The sequence below is a fragment of the Myotis lucifugus genome, unplaced genomic scaffold (assembly GCF_000147115.1).
Source record: "Myotis lucifugus unplaced genomic scaffold, Myoluc2.0 scaffold_59, whole genome shotgun sequence".
NCBI lineage: Eukaryota > Metazoa > Chordata > Mammalia > Chiroptera > Vespertilionidae > Myotis > Myotis lucifugus.
Window position 1 is genome coordinate 4,339,719 of NW_005871107.1, and position 25,942 is coordinate 4,365,660.

A 25,942-nucleotide genomic window follows, 5' to 3' on the forward strand; every position below is an offset into this window, starting at 1 on the left:
GCCAGACAACTTTCCAAGTAGTTGTGTTGATTTTTAACTTTTTATTCTGCACACATTGCTTTAATGATACTCAGGAAAAGGAATATTATTAGATAACTGTTTTCTTCATTGTAGGTTTCACAATCATGAATGGTGGTTATATAGTAGGAATATGACTTGTTTAAACAAATCTATACTAATAAAAGAGTAATATGCTAATTAGACCAGACATCCTTCTGGACAAAGCCACAGTGGCGGTTAGGGGCGATCAGGCTGGCAGGGGAGGGCAGGTAGGGGTCAAGCAGGCTGGCAGGGAGCAGTTAGGGGGTGATCAAGCTGGCAGGGGAGCAGGTAGGGGGCGATCAGGCTGGCAGGCAGGCAAGTGGTTAGGAGCCAATGCTTTCAGATTACGAGAGGGATCCCAGATTGGAGAGGGTGCAGGCTGGGCTGAGGGACACCCCCCCCCAAATGCAAGAATTTCGTGCACCAGACCTCTAGTTTGCTACATAAAATAGAATGCTTTTATTTATGAATTATAATGAAAAAATTTTCTCTCAGGATTTTTGAGTCAACACTTGGTCATTAGAAACATTTTCAGATTTATTACAAAGGAAGAAATTTGCCAAAATCTATATGAACAGTAAGTTCAGGCAATGGACAGTTTCAAAGGGAAGCTTTTCCAACAATCATCAAGCAGTCAGCAAAGGACAGTGAGGGATTCTAAAAGCAGGAGCCAGTCACTGGAGATAATGTCAACCCTACCAACCTTGTGTAAACATCTTATTTTATCTGAGCCTTTATTTTCTTATCTGTAAAATGGGGGTCTTAATTCATACTCGGTGAGGATTTTACATGGAAATACTTCATATTATATATGTCAGGTATAATTATATCAGGATGGGGAACATCCAGCCCACAGGCCATATGAAGCCCACAAAATCATTTGATCTGGCCTGCCAAGGCATTAGGGGTGAGTTAATTAAATGTTTCCTCAAATATAGCAGGCTAACTTTTAAGGTGATAATTTTGTATGGCCTGCGAACGATGGTATAGATATCCAAATGGCCCTTGGCAGAAAAAAGGTTCCCCACCCCTGAATTATATGAAGTAGACAGAGTTATGTTTATATCAAGGAGCTGCAAACGTATTCTTAGACCATGACATTAAATCCTTAAGTGCCTTCCAGTTATATTCCTAGAGAATACATTTTCCTCTATCTTGTTTAGCGCTGTCTTCATTTGTAGCATTATAAGTGTTGCACAGTTCAACTTCATGAAATTTCACTAAATCATTAACATACTCTGGTGATCATTAATTTACTACCCAGTTTACTAGTTGCATTGTGAGTTTCTAGTAGTCGTTTGCCTCCATCTTATCAAGTAGTGACTAAAGATGTGCAGTTGGGTCCTGCAATGCATGTTCACGCTTGGGTAGATTACCTCAGATAATGTCATAGTTTTCCCTAACTGATTCAAAAATTACTTCATGTTAGACTTCTTAGTATGTTTGTTCTTTGGTGTGAGTTGTTTTGAAAAGCAATTCTACTTATGTGGCATAATATGTTTAATAGCCAGCTGACAATGCCAAACAAGTCGTCACCACTTTGGGTATTTTTCAGGGCTAAAAATTCTTCATGTGTATTAAGTTAATAATAGCCCTTTATTTCATTCTATCTTCTTCTCTCTTTTCTTTTTCTTTTTTATGTCCCCACGTATATTGCATGCAGTGTGTTTGGCGTAGTTATGCAGCTGATGAAAAATCTGTTTCCATTGCAACCTGGAAGCCGCATTTGAAGGCCCTGCACACCTGCAGCCCCACCAAGTAGGTATCAGTGTGACAGCTGGTGCTGTAGTCGAGTCTCTTCAAATTTGCAAAACAAACCATACACATACACACACACACACACACACACACACACACACACACGCACACACAGTGTCAATTTGGATCTTGTCTTATTCTCTGCTTCTCTTTCAAACCTTTTTAGTAGCAACTCAGGCACAAAACTCAATTGACCCAGTATCATTCCTCACCATCCATTGATGGGGTTTAAAGATTAAAAGAATTTAAACTTTATAGAGATTTATTTCTACTATTTCATGATACTATTTTCTAATATCTCATTTCATAAAACCCACCAGAATTCTAAAGGTAAGCACCACTATTTTTGAAAAATAATGGTTGTTTAAACTCCATCCATCACCTGACCCCAAACAGGGAGTGCTTTGAAAGCAATATATCTTTGCACATTGAAGTTCCTCTCTCATTTAGATCCCCTTGGCTCTCCAGCTTTTACCTGCAGATCAAACTAACATTAATAGCAAAATAAGAGAAGAGTTGGAATCCTAATAGGATTACAGTTTACAGTGAAGCAATGGGACCAAACAAATTAAAATTTGGAATTAGCATTCAAAATTAATATTACTTACATTCATATTTCATTGGCCAACGCAAAACTCCAAGAGGACAGGGAGTGCAGTCCTACCACGTGCCGGGAAAGAGAGGAGAACCAGAAAAGTTATGAACAGTCCTGATGGTTACCACAGTGAAGTTTAATTTTCAAAAACAATCTTTAGTCCTGGAATCCTGGACTCCAGTTCCACTGGCAGAGCACATATTAAAGCATAATCACCATCTAATTAAAGAACTCTTCATTGAAATAACCAAAGTACGTAAGTCAAGGGAAAGGCTTTCTGTGAGTCACCCAGCTTGGTGACAGCGGTCAGTTCCTCAGATTGTTCAAACATTATCAAATTGCTTACCTGAGCTAGGATTTTAGAGCATCAGCCATTTCCCTTCATAATCCAGCGAAACCTTCACCCTAGTGGCTTCATAGGATTCAAGGCATCTAACTACTATGACTCGGAAACTTCTTTCTTACTGATGTGAGAGAGAAATGGGCTGAGGAAGCCTTCATGGGGTGTTCCCTGGAATTGGAGTCTCAAAAGGACATTTGTGATGCAGCAGAATACACGCTGTGGAGGGCGGCAGATCCATCAGTAACTGGCGGGGTCTGCTGTATGGCTTCCCTGTCCTGCCCTGGGCTTCAGTGTTCCCGTCCACAAAGTGAAGGGCAAGAGCTGGGCAGGATAACTTCCGAGCTCTCGTGGGGCACGTCTCCTAAAGTTGGTATCAGAACTCTGCCAGCACCTGTGACAGAGATAGTCATGGAACGCCAGGATTTTAAAAGGGATGGCACCTTAGCAAGGACAGAAGCATGGATGCCGTTGAGTGAATGTGTGGATGAGACTCCTCTTCATTTAGATCTTAAAATGTAGTTAAATGCCCTTTATTGAGTATTGGACTCTTTCAAAGTTGTAGTAGGGAAGAAAAAAGGAATATAACTCTTGTGCTGTCTATTCCTTGGGGGTATGAATCAAAACTGGGAATTACGTAAAAATTGTATATCTTTTCTTCATAAATGCATAAGAGGAAGGCCTGCAGAGAAACCAAAAGACGGTTCTCAGGTGACCGAAGAGAGTGGTCTGTCACCACATGTGATTGATTGGCTTTCCCCTTCCACAGTTTTTGGAAGAAAACTCATTCTGAAGCCTGGAAAAACTTTAATAATGAGTCAGACTCTTCCAATGCATAAACTTATTTTACTCATATAATTTCTTCTTCTCCTTTGATATTTTTCCTGTTTTAAGTGGGGACAGGGTAGAGGAGAATTTATGCGAACACCTGCATTTATCCTGTTCCACTGTGACTATCAACCACCTCTCACTCCCCTTCCCTGCACTCCCTCACTCACCCCGGAGACTCAGCCCCATTTACTGAATAACAGGGATTTGTCCAGAATGACACCGCAGTCACTGGCCAAGTTCATGGGATCCTGGGTGTGCTAACATCTCTCCCACCAGCCGTGCTTCGTTGTTCTAAACTGTAGTGGTTCTTAATCTTTGTTGTTGTCAGTTTTCTTTGTTAAATTGCTGAGAATGGGATGGTAATTATGGACTCTTTCCCAAGAAACATGTTTACTGCATAAAAAATTAAAGCTTTGCCTACAATTTTAATGTAGTCATAAACTCCCTGAAGCCAAGTTCAGAATCTCTGTTTTAGAAAGCAAACCTGCTTTAATCAAGTGTGTGGGTTTGTGAGGTAAATAATTTACAGTGACTTTGAGAGATATTTTTACATTTATAAAACCAAGTGTCTTATGAGCACAAAGTGATATGTAGTAAGGAACAAACCAAAACTTCTTTCTCTTTACATAATGTATTTCCCCATAACATTTAGGGCTTAAAAACTTCCCAAGGGAGAGATCATTCATTCATGCATGCATTCATTCAACAAGGATTCATTGAGTACCTATTATGTGCAAGGCACTGTTCCAGGCACTAGAAATTCAGCAGTGAAAGAGAAAAACAAAAACAAACCGGTTAGAATCTCGGACCTTGGGGAATATAGTATATTCAAGGGTTGCTGGGAAGAGACAATAAAAATAAATAAGTAAAATATTTACTAGATCAGAGGGTGGTGAGTGCTAAAGAGAAAAGTAGAATAGGGAAGGAATTTAAGAAGCATTAGGGGCTGCAGTTTTAAATAGGTGGTCAGCAAAGTGATCATATTACCAATAGCATTATCATCATCTTCTTCATCATCATTAAAAAACCAACCATGCTCTTGTTCCCCACAGTTTAGAGATACAATGGGATGCATTGACTCCACCACCTCTTCTAAGAGTAATATAGGAGAGAGGAGTGAGAACTGTGTTGGGGAGAGAGGGGCGGGGTGAGGGGCATGCCACACCCACTCAAACCTGCCAAGGACGCACCAGCAATTTCTTACTCTCCTCTCTGGTCTGGCTTGTCTCTTACATTTCCTTTAAGGTTTCCACAATTGCTACTTTAAATTTTTGTTTTAATAACAAAAGGATTCATAAAGGGAACATTTTTTTCTTGATTTTCTTCTTGAAGGGAATGAAGGCTATGCAAAGGGCGAAACATTGGTAAACGTGTTATTTTAGGGAATGAGTCGCATATTTTATGAAGCTATAGGGAATTATCAAGTGCACGGATGCCCAGTGGTATCTTAAGAAGTCAGAATTTAGATATTATCTCATCCAATGCCTTCAATTTATTCATAAGAAAATCAAGACCCACAGGAAAGTGAGGTGTCCACCCAAGGACAATGGGTCATTTGCACCATGTTGTATAGAACTGGGTTTGCTAAATTCGGTAATTAAGAACACCACCCAACACTAGGCTGGAAGAGTTCTAACAGATTCCTATGTGCCTACTAGGCTCCAAGGGAATTCATACTTTATACAATAGGAAAACAGCATCTGCCTCAACAAGAGACTGAGGTACATAAGCCACACATTCGTGAATCCAGATTAAGAACCCAAATGTCTGTCTAAAGCTCAGGGACTACAGCTACAGTGTGACCTGCACTGTTCTAAGAGTCTCTGCTAAAGCTGGTCAGATAAGAACCGCTTTTCTTTAGCCATGGATAACTCTGGCTGTGGAAGTGTCCATAGTTTTTCATTACATGTAGGCAGTATTGTTTTTGCTAAGTAGATGCTATGCTATCTCTGGTCTGTGCCACAAAGAATATATGTTAAAAAGATACATTTATTATTTTTAAAATGGCTTCCGTGGATCTTGCTTGAAATGAATTACTTAAGGTACTTATGTCCCCCAACCCCCAATTGGGCCATTATCAAGTGCTGTAAATGTATTCACCAGTTTATCATCATTTCTCTTCTGTCCGCACGCACCTGAAGGAAAGAACAAGGGGAAGCATCAAGCAGGTTTGTGATCTTTTCTGCTACATGTTTGTTTATAAATCTGTGCCTAACAGATGTTTTAAATGTGTCTCATGTGAGTAAAATCGATCCACAAATACAAAGTGATTAAAAATGGCCTTTCCCAGGATTGCCTGCAGAGGTTGCTGTGTTATTGATTCCCCCCTCCCCTTGGGAGCATAAGTGCCTTTCCCTAACCCACTCACTGCTTTTCACAATCTGCAGAGCGTGCAACATTCAGGGGGAAATAATCATTATAGTCTTTGGTTATTCCTTGCTACCATTTTCCCAGACAGAAGTCTCACCCAAGTATTTAAACCCCAAGAAGCAGTATAAGATACACTCCCTTCATCAGGGTCCTTCTTTTAGAGTGAGACATTGGGCTTGGTTGGTTGTTTTGTGGGGGTTTTTATTTTTTGGCAAAAGAAACACTGTGTACAGGAGGCGAGAACGGTCTCTGTGCAGCATCTCCTGCTCACTGAGTGCTGAGGTTTACTTGGGTGACCTGATTCAAAAGAAGAGCCCCCACTCCCATCCTTTAAAAAGAAGATAACCCTCCCAGAAACTTAACCAAATAATTTAGGATCATTCTTTTATGCCTTAGAAGGGAATGCTTCATCAAACAGCAGAGATTTAGACCTAGAGGGAATAGGACGTGAAGGCATCATTTTAATTGGTATTAGTGAGTACCAGCAAGGACCCCGAGGATCTGGGTCTGGGAGCAAAGCCCCGGAGGACAGAGCCAGGTGATGGCGTGAGATGTAGCAGAGGCAGGAGCAGCAGGAGAATCTCAGGTCCCTGGGAGGGAAGAAGGGACACAAGTCTTTTTTTCCGTTATTGCCACTTGCTTCAGTAATGAGGCCACAAAGGCATCTCCTGCCCAGAGTTAGCCCCCAGGTGGGGGTCAGTGCGGGTCCAGGAATTGTTCCTTTAGCTTCATTATTCGAGCGGCATTAATCGTAATATACTTACTGAACTGTATACAGCACTGAAACTAGTGTTGAAAGTTCACTTGGGGTGATGAGGTTCTGGGTCACCCATTTCTGCATTACATCAATGAGATTCACAAATCAAATCACAAATGGGTTCATTTATGATGGCAATAGATGTGGCAGGTACGCCTACACAGGGGAGGCCACTAAAGACCCTTCTCTTATTTGGTAGGAGTAGAGTTAGAGCAGACTCCACCATCCTTGTGTTGTGACAAATTTACTTGAAAAAAGTTACACAGAATTAAACATTGTAAGCTGTTTAGTATCTTTGGTGGTATTTTAAAAGCTTTCCTTGTCTCAGGAGTTAGCCATTTACAAATTATCTCAAAGAGTGATTTGTCTCCAAATGCTAAGGTCAGATACCATCTTTGGCACAAACCTGATAGCCACCTGAGAGTAAGGTCACCTGTCTTGGTTTCATCCTCCAAAACAGAGCTGTTGGCACCTAAAGGGGGAGTTTGCATCCTCTGTGGCAGTCCTAAGTGAGGGGTCACCTTGGGCTCACACGATAATATTGCTCTTGTTCCAAATGTTAGCAAGGCAGAAAGCAGACACAGGGTTAAAAGGTAACTATCGAACATCCTCATTGTGATGGCACACTAGCCTGGAGAAACACATTTATATGAAAGTCCCAGCACACTCATTCCATTAAATTACTCAGAATTGTGTGTGTGTTTTAAGTAACTATTGAGCTTCAGCCCCTCAGTCAAAATGAACTTCGTAGTCAGCTGTCAAAAATCTACCAACCAAGTTTTTTCAACTTCATGATGCTCATATGTACCTGAAACATTAAAATTTTTCTGCATACTCGTGTCTGAGATTATCAAGGGTAACTCACTTGAGGATCTGAATATATACAGAACAACTGAGCTAAGTTATTGACTTAGAAAATCACACACAGGGAGTTCTTGCTTCTCTGTGGTCATTGGACATTTGGCAAAACCACCTTGAGACACGCCATGCGCGTGTTACTATTTAGCATGCATGCCTTACTTACTGTTCAGACACTTAGGTATTCTATCTGCCAAACATATATCACATCACCCTGTGTAAAGCTCTGACAGAGAATGTGCTTGGTCAGTAATTCTTGGATAGTGTAATAAAATGACTCTGATCTCAAGTAGTTTATGCAAAAAGAGAAAACAGCAACAAAAATGGGGGGGAAGGAGAAACATAAAGAGAGAATAAATGAAAAACATTTCAATAATCTGAAGGGAAGAAGCTGAAGCTCCCGTTTTGCTATCACCTTAGCTTTCACCTTGGCAATGAAATTTATAACATTGCATAATAAATGTAGAAAGACTATTGTAATAACAATGGCAACAGTACCATCTTAGGAAATAACAAATTGGTCCTTTCTCAACCAAAATATGCACAAAGGAAAATGCATTTATAATGAGAATTCTCCCTCAGCAGAAAGCAGATCTGGGTCCAGAATATTGTTGATTAATGCTTGGCCCAGTTTTAATTGGAATGATGAATACAGCCCACATGGAGAGCACTTGACAGATTGGGGCTATTGGGTTATTGATGGTGATTCAGATAAGCAAAATAAATACCCTTTAGCCAACTCGCCAGGTATCTCAGAGCCTGTGATCCCCTAAATCCTTCCTCCTGGTGTTTCATTGTGTTAAGAACTGGGAGTAACCCAAGTGTAGATGAGTTCAATACAGCAGGCAGTAGCCCTCTCCTGGTGCCTGGCACTCACTCCCTCCAGAGGAGAAGGCCACATTGTAGACAGGGCTGTTCTATACACAGAGAGATTTCCTCTCTGCAGAATGGATTAAGGATCATACTCAGTGAACTAGGTTCCCTGCTCTGGACTATTCTTGTTAAAGATATTTTGTCTTTCCACATTGAGGTCAGGGCATGTTCAAAAAAATTCATCTACAATGACTGAGGCCACTAAGAAAGACATCCAGTTCTGACATGGCTTAGCATTGTTTGTGGCAGATCCAAAATTTTCTTTAAAAATACTATCAGTCTCAAGAAGAGCTCAACTGAACAACAGTGAAAATAATATTTCTTTGACTCTTTGGTAGAGGGTCAAGTACGAATTACTGTTAGTCTCAACTGAGCCTGCTCTGTTCTTCCTCTACTGAGACCATAAATACAACTTCTTTAACGTTAGTTAATTATTTATTTGTTTTCCTCTGTCTTCCCACTAAAAGAGTTCTAATCTCATATGTGGTAGTGAATGTGCTTATTAATTTTATTCTGATTAATCATTCCATTAAGTAATTCTTCCAATTCACTTTTTAAACTGGGCAGTTTTTCTTTGTTTGGGTATAAATCAGTGGTTCTCAACCTTCTGGCCCTTTAAATACAGTTCCTCATGTTGTGACCCAACCATAAAATTATTTTCGTTGCTACTTCATAACTGTAATGTTGCTACTGTTATGAATCGTAATGTAAATATCTGATATGCAGGATGGTCTTAGGCGAGCCCTGTGAAAGGGTCGTTCGACCGCCAAAGGGATCGCGACCCTCAGGTTGAGAACCACTGGTATAAATTATCACTTTCAGAGAATAGATTGGCCTGCAAACCCATCGAGCCAGATTAAGCCATTATTCTCACCTTGAGGTTTTATGTCCTCATCCCTCCCTCCTTGACAAGGTCAGTTAGCCATCAAGTAGTTGGTGAATTAGCCATCACGCTGGTACAAGCAGGCTTTTACTTCTTCCTACCTGTTAAGTTTTTATTGCTACAAGAATAAATCATACCATCGGAGGTTCAGGGATCATCTATAAAGCTGTGTGCCTCTGTTTACCCTGTCTCCTTCTCAATCATTGTTGAATATGTGCTTCAGAGTTCAGCTGCCTTGCTCGCAGTTTCTAAGGAATTAACAGAACTCTGACAGACTTCTTAGTAGACTACCTAGAGTTGCTATAACAGGTAGTTGTGAGACTGTTATAAAGATGCATCGTCTTAAAAGTTAAAGCATAAATGGTATTATTTTATTACATTACAAGACTGTGTTGCAATCCACTGAGTGCCTTGTCCAAATGGCTCCTCCATGGCTGGCTTTATTAGGCATGGAGGAAATGTGTGGCTCTTAGGAAAGAACACTAGAACACTGATGCAAAAACTATGTTATATTTCTTCTGCATTTATTTTCCATTATTTACACCTCCTTTCTTCTGTCTGCAATGAATGATCTGCATGTGTTGTTAAATGCAGTAAGACTAGGCTTTTTTCCCAGGATAGTCAACTTGTGCCCTTATTGGCAAAATTTTAGATTGTTTCAAATTTTTTTTCAAAGTGGTCTCTTCTGTTCACATTTATTTATAGAGGGGAAAAAAACACATAAGACTTAAAATAAAAAAACTTTTTTCTAACAAACTAGCAACCTAGAATCCTTTCTTCTGTTGTTTTGAACAGGTATTCTACCTGACACTTGGTTACCTGTATTAACTATAACTGCAGGTGTTTCATACAAATCCAGAACTTATTTTTTTTTATTTCAAAGCAATTAATGTTACCAACTTCCTATAAATATTTTTTATAGTTCTAAAATATCTTGTTCCTCAATTATTTATACTATGTTGCACTGCTATTAATTATAAGGGTTGCTGTATTCTAAAATATTTATATTCTTATTTTCATATGTATCAGATGCTAACACAGACATTATCATCATTTCTAATGCCTCTATCAAATCTAATTATTTCATTCTAACCATTAAGAGCACTAGATATATTTTGAGTAGCACAATTAAACTGCATAGTACTTACTGCTTAAATACGCTGTATTATTATATCTGAAAAAGCAATATAAACACATGACTTTATTTTTCAAAATGGAAAATAAAATCCCTCAGCACGTTCCTGGTGGTAAAATGCTTAATAATGTGCTACTCTATTTCCCTCACTCCTAGTCAGTTCTGTAGTAATAAGCAGAAGCTCTTCAGAATGTACACCACACGGAAGCAGAGGTACCCAGCATCCCAGCTATTGACATGAGACTTGAGAATGCCAGCTAACCTCAGGTGCATGACCAGGTTACAGCGCCATCCTATTGAGCCCTGTTCTGAGACTCACTCTTTCTAAGGACTTCTCGACTGGGGTTTTCAACCCGCTTGTAATTTTCCTTTTTGCCTGTTGCCTGCTTTGATACTCTCTACTCTTGGGACACATTTGTCCTATTGGCAGGGTCCCGCACAGTACTGGCAGTCATCCCCTTGGCGCCTCCTTGTGGTGGAACAACTGCTGAGCTGCTGCACGCACTGGATTGTTGTGGCTCACTTGCCATATTGTGCCTGAGGCGAGCATTTGTAGAATGCTTATCTTATGAAGGGCTAAAACCCTAATTAAATATAACAATAACTACAGCATTCTAAGTCCAAGAGGATTACTGTGGGTTTACAGTGATGCCACACCATTCTCTGGCAGGAAATACCCACTAGTAGACTGCATGCTAGGCCGTTTGAGTAAATTGTACATCTGGTTCCTAGAGAGGGAAGAATTCCCTTGCAGAGCAGTTGTACAGGCTCCCCTGGGTATAGTCTTCAGCTGGGAATGTGAGACTGCATACACAGATCCTGCAGTCAATGGCCACAGCGACCCTTTGGTTACTTTCTCCAAAGAGTGACCTCTTTGTTGTTGCCCTGGGGATAATCCTTGGCATTCTTCCAAAAAAACAGTGTTACATAAATCTTCCTTTATATAAAGTCATGTTTATTGATCAACACACACACACACACACACACACACACACACACACACACACAACATGGAAATAATGAAAACTTCAATGGGCCAGGGAAGAACCTATATTTTTTCATCAATGTGTGTTTTCAATAATGGCTACCTAATCTGTTTAATAGCCATCTAATCAAGATGCTCTGTTGATTTCCAAAGAGGAAATGAAGTAGGAAAACTAATAAAACAAATGTTGCCTGGTTTAAAAGTTCTGAATTAGGATCTTATTCGTAACTTTCATAGAATTATGTCAAAAGAGAGAGTGAAAATATTGCATTTTTTTCTCATTTAGTGTGTTTAATATGTTTCTAATATATTGAGTTCACTTTAAAAGAGTTCTTGAGAATTTTTTTAAATAGTAGACATGGGCAAATATTCATGTAATTTAGAAGGACAGAAGGCAAAACGGTACCTAGAACTCATTTATATCAACTTTAAGTGTTTTAAATGCTATTAAGATTCAGAGAATAATATTTTCACCTTCCATTTATTCTTAGAGATAATATCAAAATACTTCAAAGGAGCAATTTTTAAAATATTTTCATGGAAACAATTGTTTTTAAATATTTTGCTATTGTAAATGAGCCACAGTGGATTTGATACTTATTTGGGGTATTTGTTACTTTTTTTAGTAATTGAGATATTTTTTAAGGAAAAATTAGATTCTATATCAAATGTTTTTGTGATATATTTATCAGTTTCCTGTTCATTTAACTGACCTAGGAAAGAGATATATCTTGAAAGTTTGAAAAAATAATTTTATATTAACTAAAACGCAACCTTCTGTAGTAATTAGGATCAGTTTGTTCCAGAAAAGGTAATCGATTAGATCAAGTATAGTGAGAACACTTGTAATGATAGCCATGTCCACTTAAGCCACTCATTAATCTAAATCAAGGTGCAGAGGTAAGCATATGTTCCTGAACCAGATCATCATAAATTTCAATGATGGAACAGGTGTGCTAACACTGAAAAGAGATTTGAAATTTTTACCAAAAAAAAATTTAAAAAGCTTGAGAAGAGTAGTTAGTCATTTTGGGCACTATCCCTTGAAGGATTTGTTGAAATAATTTGAAGGCTGTAGAGGACATGTAGAACCTAGCCTGAGAATAAAAAGATGCAGTTTTATGATGTTATTGTTGCTGTTATTTAATGTAATCTACCATTTAATCACACACTTATCAAGTACAGAAAAAGCCGATGACTGATGGGATTGTTTTAAAGAACTCTTGAACCCACCTGACCCCATCACAAAACTGCCCAGCCTGTTCTTTGCATGTGCCTTCAGCTAGTTGTGCTGGATTTAGCTACGTCTGCGTTTCTGAGGGGAGCTGTCAGTTGCATGGTCAATTGTTATTGTTCCCAGGACTTTCTGATCACCATAGTTCATTATTTTATTTGTTTTCATGTAAACACACATAAAACGTGGTGTCTTTTTAGAATATCATTTGTTAAGCAACTAGGCATGGAAAAATAAATGTTACTGTTTCTTGATAGCTGCAAAACACATATCCACTAAACACATTTGCTGTTGGCATGCTGCAGTTGGGGACAGTGGACGTTGCGGTAAGTGGAAAAGACCAGGCCTCCACTTCGTCTCAGATAATCCCTTTCCATGAGAACACTGCTTCACGCCCCACAAACGCTGCAGGTCTCGGCAGCTCTGTGTAGCTGCTTCAATGACTCCCCTCCAATCCAACACCCTTCATGTCTGCAGGCCCGGGAAAGTCCTGGACCTCTTACCTGATAACGGTCACCTTCTAATAAATAACACAGCAGTTTCTAAATGAAACAAGAACACAAACAAAATAGGTACACAAAGCTTCTTGCAGTTCATTTGACTCCCACAGGAATCCCTTAGCCGGGTTGTTACTGTTGTCTCCATGTGAGAGATGAAAACTCCAGAACCCAAGCCTCTTGGATTTCAGTCTGCCCTTCCCACCACATCACCCCACATCTCTTAATCAGGAAAACATGGAGATGCACTTGGATTTTTTTAAAAATAATTGTATTGAGTTCAGGGAGGAAGGGAGATGGAGAGAGAGACAGAAACATCAATGATGAGAGAGAATCATGGATTGGCTGCCTTCTGCACGCCCTCCACTGGCAACCCGGGCATATGCCCTGACCAGGAATGGAACCATGACCTCCTGGTTCATAGGTCAACACTCAACCTCTGAGCCATGCCGGTCGGGCAGTACTTTGGATTTTATCATTGTTGTTAATGTTTCCTTTACCAACCCACAACAGTTCAATCCTAGCTGGCATCTAAGAACTGAATACCTGAACAAATATAATTTACCAGTAGCTGCCACAGCAAATCAATAAACCTGTTTAAGAGCAGGAAATTGTGTTAGTGAACATGACGTCTCATTCTGTTCATCAGTCATCACATTCATTATATGTTGGGGCTGTTGTACCTTGTGTGGTTTCATCTCACAAGAATGAGTGTCAGCATAAAAGAAGTGCGGTGTCGTGTTGGTATGTTTAATATTACGTATGCAGTGCTACCAACTGCTATGAGATTGCATGAATTTATGGATATCGTAATCTTGCCTGGAATATAAAATGCATGCAGAATGTAGATATATATGTATATGTAACTGTCTCCCTGTTTTCCTGTAGAAATGTTTAGAAATTACAAAAAGAGATGCTCCCAAATAAAAAAGTAACTTTTTTTTTAATCTCAAAAGTTGAGGTTAAAACTAAAATCTGTTTAAAAGCGATGACCAAACCAGCTCTTGGCTATTTCCAGTGTAATTGTATACAAACTACTGCACTTGATCTTAGCTCTTTCTATGATGAATCCAGAAAGGGTGTGTATACCTGTAGCATGAGATTAATGTCAAATGAATGCAAACAGATTAAACAAAACTCAGATTTTCAATAGGAGGAAAATATATTTTTATGCTCCTTCTTGCTGAAAACATTTTATTTACTGAAGTATATGACCATATACCATTTCATCAAATTATTTACCCAAGTGGCGTGGAAGAAACTGCTTGAAATGGAATAATCGTGCCTCTGTTGTCCACAGTCAGAAGCTAAGTTTTAAGGAGCGGGTGCGCATGGCTAGCCCGAGAGGCCAGAGTATTAAGAGCAGACAAGCCTCGATAGGTGACAGGAGGTCCCCGAGCACCGACATCACAGCCGAGGGCAGCCCCACCAAAGTGCAGAAGAGCTGGAGCTTCAACGACCGAACCCGCTTCCGGCCCTCGCTGCGCCTCAAAAGTTCTCAGCCCAAACCCATGGTAGACGGTAAGCGCTGCTTTTCCATAACCATTTTCAATCTGATAGGCTACAGTGAGTGAGATTATGAAGTAATTCATTCTCCTCGGTCCCACTTGGAGATAGAAGGAAACAACCTCCGGGAAAGAATCGCTCGTTTGTTTTATTGGAAATTTAGTCCTTGCCTCGGGCAAATGTACGAAACCTACGTTTACTTTGGGAAGCAACTTTGGCAGCTAAATCTCGGTTTCAAAGAAATCCAACAAAATGTTGTTAATCCTGCACTCATACCTACAGCACATTATCATTTATTAGACGAGGTCTGTACCAAGATCAACGTGACTGTCCGTTTGATGTGTAGGTTATGTCTGACGAGCAGAGGCCCAGCCTCCAAAGCAGACTCTGTGACGGTCTGGACACCCACTGAGAAGGGTAACAGCCCCTTTCCAGGCAACAGTGAAGGTGCTGTTCTCCCGTCTGCTGTGCTCCGTTCGCCACTAAATCAGAGGCCACCGCTTATCTTCCTTAGAAAGATCCCGTTGAAAGTTCCTATCTAATGATAAGTGGCATTCAAGTCCTTCTCCCAAGAGGAATTAACCTATTTTATTTATCACACTACATGTCAGACATTTACTTGCCAGCACATTTTATCGAGTGCCACATAATTTTCGTGTTTATGAAAGAAAACATTTTTTTTTTCATTTAAGATTAGCTTGGCTTTCCTTTGAAGTGTGCCCCCTGGGATCTCTAATACTGGGCAAGGAACCAAAATCAAATGGCATCTTCCATTAATGCATGAAAACTGCGAAGGCTATCAGTCCTTCTGGTCTCATTCCCTAGCATAACCTGTATTTTCCCAGGCCCCGAAAGCCCGAGGGACAAAATTCACAGCCGGGGGTCATCATCTCAGTGACCTCAGGCTCCCTGCAGTGAAATCCCTCAAACCTCAGCCCATGGGTCCCTCCCAGCCCATTCATAGATCCTTGGGGACGAGAGTGAACAACGTGAGTCCCTCTTCCCACTTCGTTCACCACAATCCCATGGATGCCACGCCCTCCCAGGAGAAGCCTAGCAGCTGACCGGAGGTGGCCCCTCCTGGCGGGGCTTGCAGCTCCCATCCCAGCTGCAGGGTGCTGATCCTACCAAGCTTCCCGCCACCTGTCACTTTGCTAAGGTAGGAAATGTCCCTCCACCAGCCCCGGACACTCCTCCATCAGGGAATGTGCTGAGGCCCTGGCAACACAGATTTTCAGTGTCCCCTGGTTTCCACACTCAACTCCCTAGGCATTTGGCTGAAAGCCCATGAACAGCTGAGTCAAGAGTTACCAGTTACAGGGCTTTATGTTGCTCTCAAAATAGGCTTTCTGAATATAAATGAATGTCTCATTTCTGGAAGGCAATTTGGCAACGTATATCAAAAGCCTTTACATATGCCTAAGCTTGGACGCACCCCACCCACCAATTCCACTTCTAGGATATAGTTGATGCACTGAAATGATATCAGACATTAGAAGTGATGCTATAAATTCAAAATTATTGGCATGGAAAGATGATCACAAAAAGTAAATGATTCCATTTTCGTGTGTGTGTGTGTGTGTGTGTGTGTGTGTGTGTAAATTTAAGTATTTATAGTAAAGTCTGGAAAGATTGGCAATATATGAAGTTACCTCTAAGTGGTGCAATCATAGTTATATTTTATTTCTTCATTTTGTTCACCTGTATTTCCACCAAACCCCTCTCCTTACGTTGATTCCCACCCCCACCCCCAAGTGGAAGGAACACCAGCTCTAATAGTGGAAGATCAGCGTTCTTGAATGTAGACACAGATTGTCTAATGAGGTTTAACAGTTCCTAGAACAAATAGAGCTGCCCTATTAGGCTTTACGGCTGCCATAACAAAGTACCACAGACTAGATGGCTTAAACAAAAGCAATGTATTTTTCCCCTTCTGCAGGCTACAAGTCTGAAATCCCCTTGGCTTATAGATGGCCACCTTCTCCGTGTCTTCACTTTATCTTCCCTCTATGTCCAGATTTTCTCCTTTTATGTGGATACCAGTCCTATTGGATTAGGGATCATGCAAATGCCCTCATTTTAACCTAATTATCTCTTTAAATACCCTATCTCCAAATAGGTTGGCATTCTGAGGTACTGGGGATTAGGATGCAACCTATGAATTTTGATGGGATACAATTCAGCCCATAACAGAGCCCCAATTCACCACATCACAGCATCCCAGGGCAAGCTGGGGTGTGCCTACATCTTCAGGCCTCGCCCTGGCTTCACGCTGTGCTGGAAGAATAAATTAGCCCCAATGGGTTCATACCCTTTGTGAATGTGGGCTTCAAAAAACATTCGACTGTGTGCTATGAGGTCCTTAGGGTGAGCTGAGCACATCTAAATATAAAATTTATAGAACCTGAATTCTGAATATGAAAAATGAATTGTACTTGTATGTTTGGCCAGAGGAAAAGCATTTTTCATGGACTCCAAGAGTCGGCACTATTCATCACAGTACTTTCAGTTACTGCAAAGATGTCTCAGAGTTCAGACAGACAGAAACAGAAGTCCTACTCTCTACCGGATCACAAATCGGAACGGTCTCTGCCATCCATTTTCTACATCATCCCATACAAGTGCCGTTCTGTTTCGTTAGAAAGGAATTGCTTTCTCTGGTTGATGTCCTGCTCGATTGGTTCTGAGTTCCCCAAGTGACAGGAGGCCTGGCTGCTGTTCTGTCAAGTAGCTTTGTTGGCTGCCCACCTGGAAGAGATCATAACTCCTGACGCCTCATTGCATCCAACAGTCCAGAATCTTTACCTCTGCCTTAACTCTAAGTTAGGTCTTAGGGAAACAGAAGTTCTCTTTTTATTTAAAAAAAAACACCCTGAAGCAGCTTTCATTGAAGTGCACTTTACTCCTGAATTATGCATTTTTATTTATGGTGCCTGTCCAGGTTTTAAGTATTTCTAAAATCCACCTATTACTCATAGAAAATAATACATAACACTATTGCCAACCCCCAAATACAAGTTGGGGAAAAAGTAGGTTGACAGTTGTGCAGATAGAAAATAATACAATAGTTAATAAATAATAATCCAAGAATAAACTCTGTTTCACATACTCACAACTGTAAACTTTCATTTACCCCACCCTGTATTTCAAATCTATATGCTCACTTGCTTCTTGGGTTCTCTTCTTCCACTTCTCTCTTTCCTTTACATATTGTAGGCATTTCATTGCCCATTAACAGCTCTGGCAGGGTGGATGCATAGCAGCAAGAATTATGGAAATTCGGGTTGACCTTTAAGTTAATAACTAAGTTACATTTGGAAAATAATGGGCCTGTAACTGAAAGATACTATAATAGGGAAAAAAGAAATTTAGAGTTAATCTGTAAATGTTAATAATTCCTGTGAAATCTAAAACCCTTTACTGCAGCCCTGACCGGTTTGGCTCAGTGGATAGAGCATTGCCCTGCAGACTGAGGGGTCCTGGGTTTGATTCCAGTCAAGGGCGCATACCCAGGTTGTAGGCTCAGTCCCCAGTAGGGGGCATGCAGGAGGCATCAATGATTCACTCCCATCATTGATGTTTCTATCTCTCTCGCCCTCTCCCTTCCTCTCTGAAATCAATAAAAATATATTTTAAAAAATAAAAATAAAACCCTTTACTGCAGATGGTATTATTTTTATAATTTAATGGCTCTTACAAAAGGTTAAGTATCCCATGCTGCTTTTCTTTGCTATAAATATCTATGAAATTTATGTATTATACTTAAAAGGGCTACAATTGTCTCCTAATATTCCATATCAATATGTACCAGAGAAGTGGAAAATAATAGATGTTGAAGCCAGAAATTTACAAATTTGCAAAAAGAAGTTCTGGCTTGTGTGGCTCAGTTGGCTGGAGCATCGCCCTATACACTGAAAAGTTGCAGGTTTGATTCCAGGTCAGGGCACATACCCAGGTTGTGGGTTCTATCCCCGATCTGGGCGTGTATAGGAAGCAATGGTTGGATGTTTCTCTTTCACATCCTTGTCTCTCTCTCTCTCTCTTTCTCTCTCTCTCTCTCAAATCAATTTAAAAAATAAAAACACAAATGGCAAAAAGGAAGGACTAAACTATAAAGGACTAGTGTGATATTGCCATAGCAAATTTATTTTGATCAATATGATGTGAATAGTATTTTCAGTTTATAAATCCAATAATACGAGAGAGGAATGTTTCATTAGTTAATCAATAGTAGTTAAGCCCCTTCATATAATTTTTTAATTAGGTAGGAAATGACTATTTTAGATTCCACAGGTAAATGTGATCATGTAGCTTTTTCTTTCTGTGTCTGGCTTATTTCACTTAGCACAGTGTCCTCTAGGTTCATCCATGTTGTTGCAAATGGCAGGATGTCTTTGCTTTTTAAGAATGAATACTATTCCATTGTATAATTATACCATAATTTCATTTCACTATATATATGTATATCAAGTCATCATGTTGTACAATTTAAACATACAATTTTATTTTTAAAATAAAAGAAATTAGGTAGGAAAAAATGATAAAAGTAACACTTATTGGATCCTTCTCTGTGGCGGGCATTGTTCTAAATGCTTTACTTCTATTACTTAATTTAATCCTTTCAACACCTCTATAAAGTCATCCCCATTTTATGGTTGAGGAACCTGAGACTTGAAGCTAAGTCACTTGCCCAAAGTCTAACAGATTGAAGTAAGGGAGTCGCAATACACACCCACGCAGTCTATTTTCATAGCCCTCCTGGAGGACACAGTCTCAGATGTGCTCCCAGATGTCATATCAATTTCCCTTTAAGCATCTTCAATATCTTCTTTTTTCCTGAGGCGTACTCCCGCCTGCTTTCACTCTTCCATCTTCAGTTGGTCAGATCCTCTTCCCCTATAACCATTTGACCTTGCCACTATCCCATCCCATTTTTCTCCCAATCTCTGCTGCCAAACCTCTGAACTACATCACTTTCAAAGACTGCCAGAGCTGGAAGATTAGGCAAATTGGGGAAATGACCTTTAGATGACCCTTCTCTGTTTTTGATCGAGTATCTGGGAAGAGACTCAGAATAGCAGCCATGCTGGGCTGTGTCTGTTTACCCAGGGAAGGAGGCAAATGGTGAGGTCATCTGAGGCCTGTTTCAAGATGCAAAAGGTAGTATCAAGAGTTGGACACCTGTCAACAACAGACGAGGAAATGGAGAGTGGCAAATCTCAAGTAAAAGGAAAACCAAGTAGCCAAAATCCACAAGAGTGAAACTAAAGGAGAGCTAGGGGAGAGTCCAGATTTGCGGTGTCTAGTCTGCTACCAAGGAGGGCTATCCTGGCTGGACCCTGCTGCACCTGGAAATGCCTTTCGGAATTACACTCTGAGTGCAATCATCTTTATAGAGAAGGACAAGGAGGTAGTTTGAGGTAGCCCCACACTGCAGTGCTTTAAAAATCTGTCCCATTAGTATGCTGCAGGTTTTCAGAGAAGGTGATGCATCATTTTCTTCGGCTGCCTGCACATGTATTTTTAAAACATCTGTCCTACAAACATGTAAACCTGCATGTTTTAACATGTTTAACATTGTTTCCATGTAAGGGAAGCATATCAGTTTTGCTGGGCAATTCTCAGGGCTCACCCTGGTTCTGTGGGAGGTACATCCTCACCAGATGTTAATGAGAAAGACTAGCAGGACCCTGGGTACAGATGTGTGGTGTTCACCTGGAACCCTTAACTCTTCTGGAAGATAGTAAGTCCATCCCTTTCCTCTCCTCCTTAACTTCTGTCTTCTGGGTCCACTGGTCTCCTAAAGCTCTTGTTTGAGATTATCAGTCTAAGATCCACCAGAATAGTGGCAAAAAGGAAGCAGTTTAGTGTAGTGGTTTTGATAATTAGCCTGAACTAACAGACTCCTTTACCAACAATGGCACAATTTCTTCCAAGCAGCATAAATCACAAGCTAAGAACATTTTATACTTGACTACTTTACCCACATGGGCTTTCATCTCATTCCTGGCCTCTTTGACACTGATTTTCCAGTGGCCTCTACTTTCCTCCTGTGTTTCTAAGTCTCCCCACTTGACATTTTTGTTTTGGTGTTTGCCCAAAATGCCAAGCACTATACTGCACTTTTTCCTGATTTTCCATGTAGATGGCCCAGCTTAAGCTAGACTTCAGTTATCATGTTCCACAATATATGATGCTTCCTGGCACTTTTGGAAATTACCTGATAAGAACTCTGCATTGTGTTGACAGAAATACTTTTTTTAAACGTATCCACCACTTTTTAAATATTAAATGTACCAGTATTGGGGTGGCATTAGTTAATAAAATTATATAGGTTTCAAGTGTACAATCTATAATACCTCATCTGTATATTGCATTGTGTGTTTACCATTCAAAGTCAAATCTCCCTATATTTTACCTCCTTTACCCTTTACTACCTCCCCTGACACAACCCTCTTATCCCCCCTGATAACCACCATACTGTTGTCTGTATCTATAATTGTTGTTTGTTTTAATATACTTTATTGATTTTTTTTTTTTACAGAGAGGAAGGAAGAGGGATAGAGAGAGTTAGAAACATCGATGAGAGAGAAACATTGATCAGCTGTCTCCTGCACACTCCCCACTGGGGATGTGCCCACAACCGAGGTACATGCCCTTGACCAGAATCGAACCTGGGACCCTTGAGTCCGCAGGCCGGCCCTCTATCCACTGAGCCAAACCGGCTAGAGCTTGTTTGTTGCTTTCAGTTTTTTATCCCACATATGAGCAAAATATAAGTTTCTTGACTTTTTCCACCTGACTTATTTCATTTAGAATGATATTCACAAGATCTATCCATGTTGTCACAAGTGGATGTATTTCATCTTTTCTTATGGCTGAGTAGTATTCCATTGTGTATATGTACCACATCTTCTCACTCCAGTCATCCATCTAAGGACACTTTGGTTGTCTCCATGTGTTGGCCACCATGAATGATGCTGCAATAAACATAGGGGTGTCTATATCTTTGCAAATAAATGCTTCCAAATTTTTCAAGTAGATACCCAGGAGATGGGTTGCTGTGTCGTATGGTAACCCCATGACAGAAATAATTCTTATTAAAGCAGCATTCGATTAGGGATTCAGTTTACCCTGATTGTGCACATCCTTGTCAGGGGATCCCTGACTGAGGAGCATGCCCACTCCTGTGAGCTCTCTCTATAACAAAGCCTGAGGGTTTTTTTTCATGGTAGAACTAAAGGATTTCTTAAGAATGACTGGACTCTAAACTTTAGAAATTAACACTCTGTGGCTAGCATCATTCTATGCAAAAGCCTGCAGAGCTTATTCAGTGTGTCTGAAACACACTTCCAGTTCTTTATTAAGGAACTAGAGGCCCGGTGCACAAAAATTTGTGCACTGGGGGGGGGGGGGGCTTTCAGCCTGGCCTGTGCCCTCTCGCAGTCTGGGACCCCTCGGGGGATGTCCACCTGCTGGCTTAGGCACGCTCCCCAAGGGATCGGGCCTAAGCTGGCAGTTAGGCATCCCTCTGGCAGCCCGGGAGTCCTCAGGGGATGTCCACTTGCCAGCGGGGAGCAGGCCTAAGCTGCAGTCAGACATCCTTAGCGCTGCTAAAAAGGCGGGAGAGGCTCCCGCCACCACCGCTGTGCTGGCAGCCATTGGCCTGGCTTGTGGCTGAGCAGAGCTCCCCCTGTGGGAGTGCACTGACCACCAGGGGGCAGCTCCTGCATTGAGCAGCTGCCCCCTGGTGGTCAGTGTGTGTCATAGTGACCAGTCATTCCCAGTGGTTCTGCTGTTAGGGTCAATTTGCATATTACCCTTTTATGATATAGGATTGGTGAAAACCATTACCTGTAGGAATTTTCTGAATTCTGGTCCAAAGGTTTCTTTGTCTTTTAGTTATCCAGGTTCCTCACTCATTCAGTCAGTCATTTCTTCATTCAAAGACATACCCTAGTCCTCTCCTGTATGTTCTATACTGTTCCTATCTCCCTAAGATCTGCTCTGTGTTCCAAGGTTCTTATTATTGGTATTGGTTGGAGGGAAGAGAAGAGACCTGTCAATCTCTGGTTATGGACTCTAAGTGACTAAGTGTTTATTGTATTTCTGGTAAGGATTGTTTTTCCAATACTTTTTTGTGAAACGTTTGTTCCTAGTTTTTAATTACTCAAGAAATGTATTTCTATTTTGATTGGACTGGAGTTTCCCCTGGCTTTCTATTCTAGTCCAAGTACTTTGTATTTCTGCCCAGATTTTTCTAGGTTCTGCCCCAATAATTTTTGTCACCCTACAGTGATAAGAAAAAATATATTTTGTTCCCATTGGTGAGAAAAATAGCTTTCTACTTAAGATATGAGCTATAAATGGACTCCATGTCCTCCCTTTAAGCAGAATCTAAACTGCCAAATTACCTCTGAGTACAACCGTAAGCCATACCTTTCTGATTTCCACAGACCCAGGATTTATTGACCCAGAGGTGTAAACAGGAACTCTGAATTCTGTTTCACAGCACAGGAAAGGGTGTGTGTGCATGCGTACACTGGTGCTTTAAAATGAGTTAGAAGGTTGTATTAGTTATCTACTGTTACATAACAATTTGCATCAAATTTGGCAATTTAAAATAATAGACAATTATTGTCTTAACATTTCTGTGGTCAGGAATCCAGCAGCTTGGCTGGTGGTTCTGGCTCAGTCTTTTATGGGTTGCAGTCAAGCTCTCGCTGGGCACAAAGTCATCTCAAGGCTCACCTGGGGGGGAAGATTCATTTCCAAGCTCACTCAAGCATTTGCCAGCAGGTCTCATCTCCTCACTATATCAGCAACTGTATACATTGCCTAAATATCCTCATGACACCCAGCTGACAAAGAGAAAGCGTACACACTTGAGAGAGAGAGAGAGTGCCCAAGGCAGGCTTCAGCCTTTTATAGCCTAACCTCAGAAGTGACATACTATCACTTCCTCCATGTGCTAGTGGGCACACAGACCAGCTCTGGTACCATGTAGAGGGGACTGTAAAAAGGAGTGAGTACCAGGAGATATGGGTATCATTGGAGACTACCTTAGTGGCTAACTACCACAATGCTTTTAAATTGGGTTCATCTTTCAAGTGGCAGTATTTTACCATTCCCTGTGGTCTTTGCCAAAACCCTAACCACCAGCTCCCATCCTTTTCAAACTTTTCCTTTACCTGCCTGCCTCTAAAGGCATTTGGGTTTGTGACCTTTAGTCTAACCATTTTATGTCCAGTATTCTCTGTATTATATATAGTTCACACCCTCAACCTTGATCACATTAGAACTAGACAATTATATTCCATTCTTAGTGCAGCCTTTCAAAAGTGATATTTTTAAAAAAAAATATTGAGCATTTCATTAGTGTGACAAAATTTTAAAAAATGAGAGAGCAGGAAACCAGCTAGTCAGTAGCAAAACCAAAGTGTTCCAACCTCTACCCCAGCGCTCTATTTTTTACCACATGTGGCTCGTCTTCAGCTGCTTCAAGAGGATAAAGAGATGTTCTTGGTCACCACAAAGGGCAGTACCAGAACCAAAGGTGCAGTACCAATTTTTAGCTCAACATCATGACAGCCTAGCAATTAGAGACCCCATGCCAATGGAATGGAGTCCACCAGTGGGAGCTTTCAAACCAAACTTGTATGGTCAACATTCAAGAATTTCTGGGCTCTTAAAGAGATCGAGCCAGACAACCCTAAGAAATTTTCTTCCAAACCCAAGTTTCTGGAACTACTCTTCTGGCTCTTCCTTGTTACCTCTTATCCTCCGTGGGAATTCCAAACTGAAATGTGGAAAAGGGAGGGAAGGGTTGGCTGGGGAGTGCCAGGAACACGATTTCTGTCCTGACGCCGGTCTCATCTCTCTTTGACACAGAGAAAAGTGCTTCCCATTGCTTCCGACCTCTCAGGAATCCCTCTCTTTCTCTTCCCTTTCCATTGTCAGCCGAAGCCCTTAATTTCCTGCGAAATGTGTCACGTGTCCCACCTATTTTTATGAGGCTTATGTGTCTGCTTCATAATGGAGCATTCACAGAATTTGGATAAGTCTTCAACTAGCAGGTTTCAAGTCAAGTCACCACGTATCTGGGGGCTGTTCTTAGGGCTAGCATTTTCCTGGACACTAAAGAGGATAAAGTGAGTCAACGTGAAAACTGCCACCTCAAAGAACTTGCCATCTGTCTGTAAGTTTTACTACCCAGCCTCACCCCAGTTACAATATTGATTGAAACTGAGAAGAACAAAAAGCATCTTCCTCACTCTTCAGACTTCACACTCTTCAGAAATAACCTGTGGGTGACCGCTGAAATTTGCACAAAATAAGCACAAAGTTAACAACTGCACAAATCACGGAATTTAGCCTGTATCTGAGAGGCACTTTGCAGCTGCATGGTGATTTTTCATTTGTACTTCCCAAGTTATTTCCTTCAAAGGCACACTTAGTTGTCTGCTTCACAAAGCGAAACCAATATGACACAATTTTAAAATTATATTTAATCACTTTCATGGTGTACTCTACTTGGTAAAGAAGGAGAAAAAAGGGTTAGGGAAAGGCCAGGATCCATTTTCTGCAACGGATGGAAAAAGACATGTTACCCAGGCTTTGCTTTCTGCTATTTACAGCATGAAACTCACTTACATTGTCCCAAATTCCTTTTATTTTATTGTCAATGTCTAATTTTTACCAGCATTTCCTCTCTTGCCATTTTTTCTTCTGTTGCCATGTGCAATGCATAACAACAGTTCCTGGATTCCAAAAATATAGGAAACCTCAGAAGAATATTAACTGGGGAAAATTAATCTCTGTATCTCTAGTTACAAAGATTCATTTGCACATGAAATTCTTAATTCCCAGTGGTGAGAAATTTGCATCTTTCATTAATCTAATGCAGTAGCAACTGCTATACCACATCATTCATTCTGTTGGCGTCGGTGACTAATCTTTCCCAAAATTGTTTTGAACCTATGTTCCCTTGATTTTATTTTGGTTGAAAAATGTCATGACCTCGTGTCTTCTTATATTTATACTAGAGGCCCAGTGCATGAAATTTGTGCACTGGCGGGGGGGGGGGTGTCCCTAAGCCTGGATTGCAAGAGGGCTCAGGCCAGGCTGAGGGACCCCACTGGTGCATTATCATGGCCAGGGAGGGACACAGGAGGTTGGCCAGCTGATGAGGGACCTCGGGAATGCTCCAGAGCATGTCAGGCCCATCTCGCTCAGTCCTAATCAACCGGACCCCAATAGCAAGCTAACCTCCCGGTCA

The 25,942-nt window shown here is 40.8% G+C and overlaps 1 protein-coding gene across 1 annotated transcript in view; it reads left to right on the forward strand.

The window, feature by feature from the left end:
* Positions 1 to 25,942, forward strand: part of KCNQ5 (potassium voltage-gated channel subfamily Q member 5) — a 179,524-nt gene that overhangs the window by 105,174 nt on the left and 48,408 nt on the right. The window contains exons 8-9 of the mRNA XM_023754310.1: positions 1,706 to 1,800; positions 14,459 to 14,679. Coding sequence (XP_023610078.1) covers positions 1,706 to 1,800; positions 14,459 to 14,679 — 316 coding nt within the window. The remainder of the gene's footprint in view (positions 1 to 1,705; positions 1,801 to 14,458; positions 14,680 to 25,942) is intronic.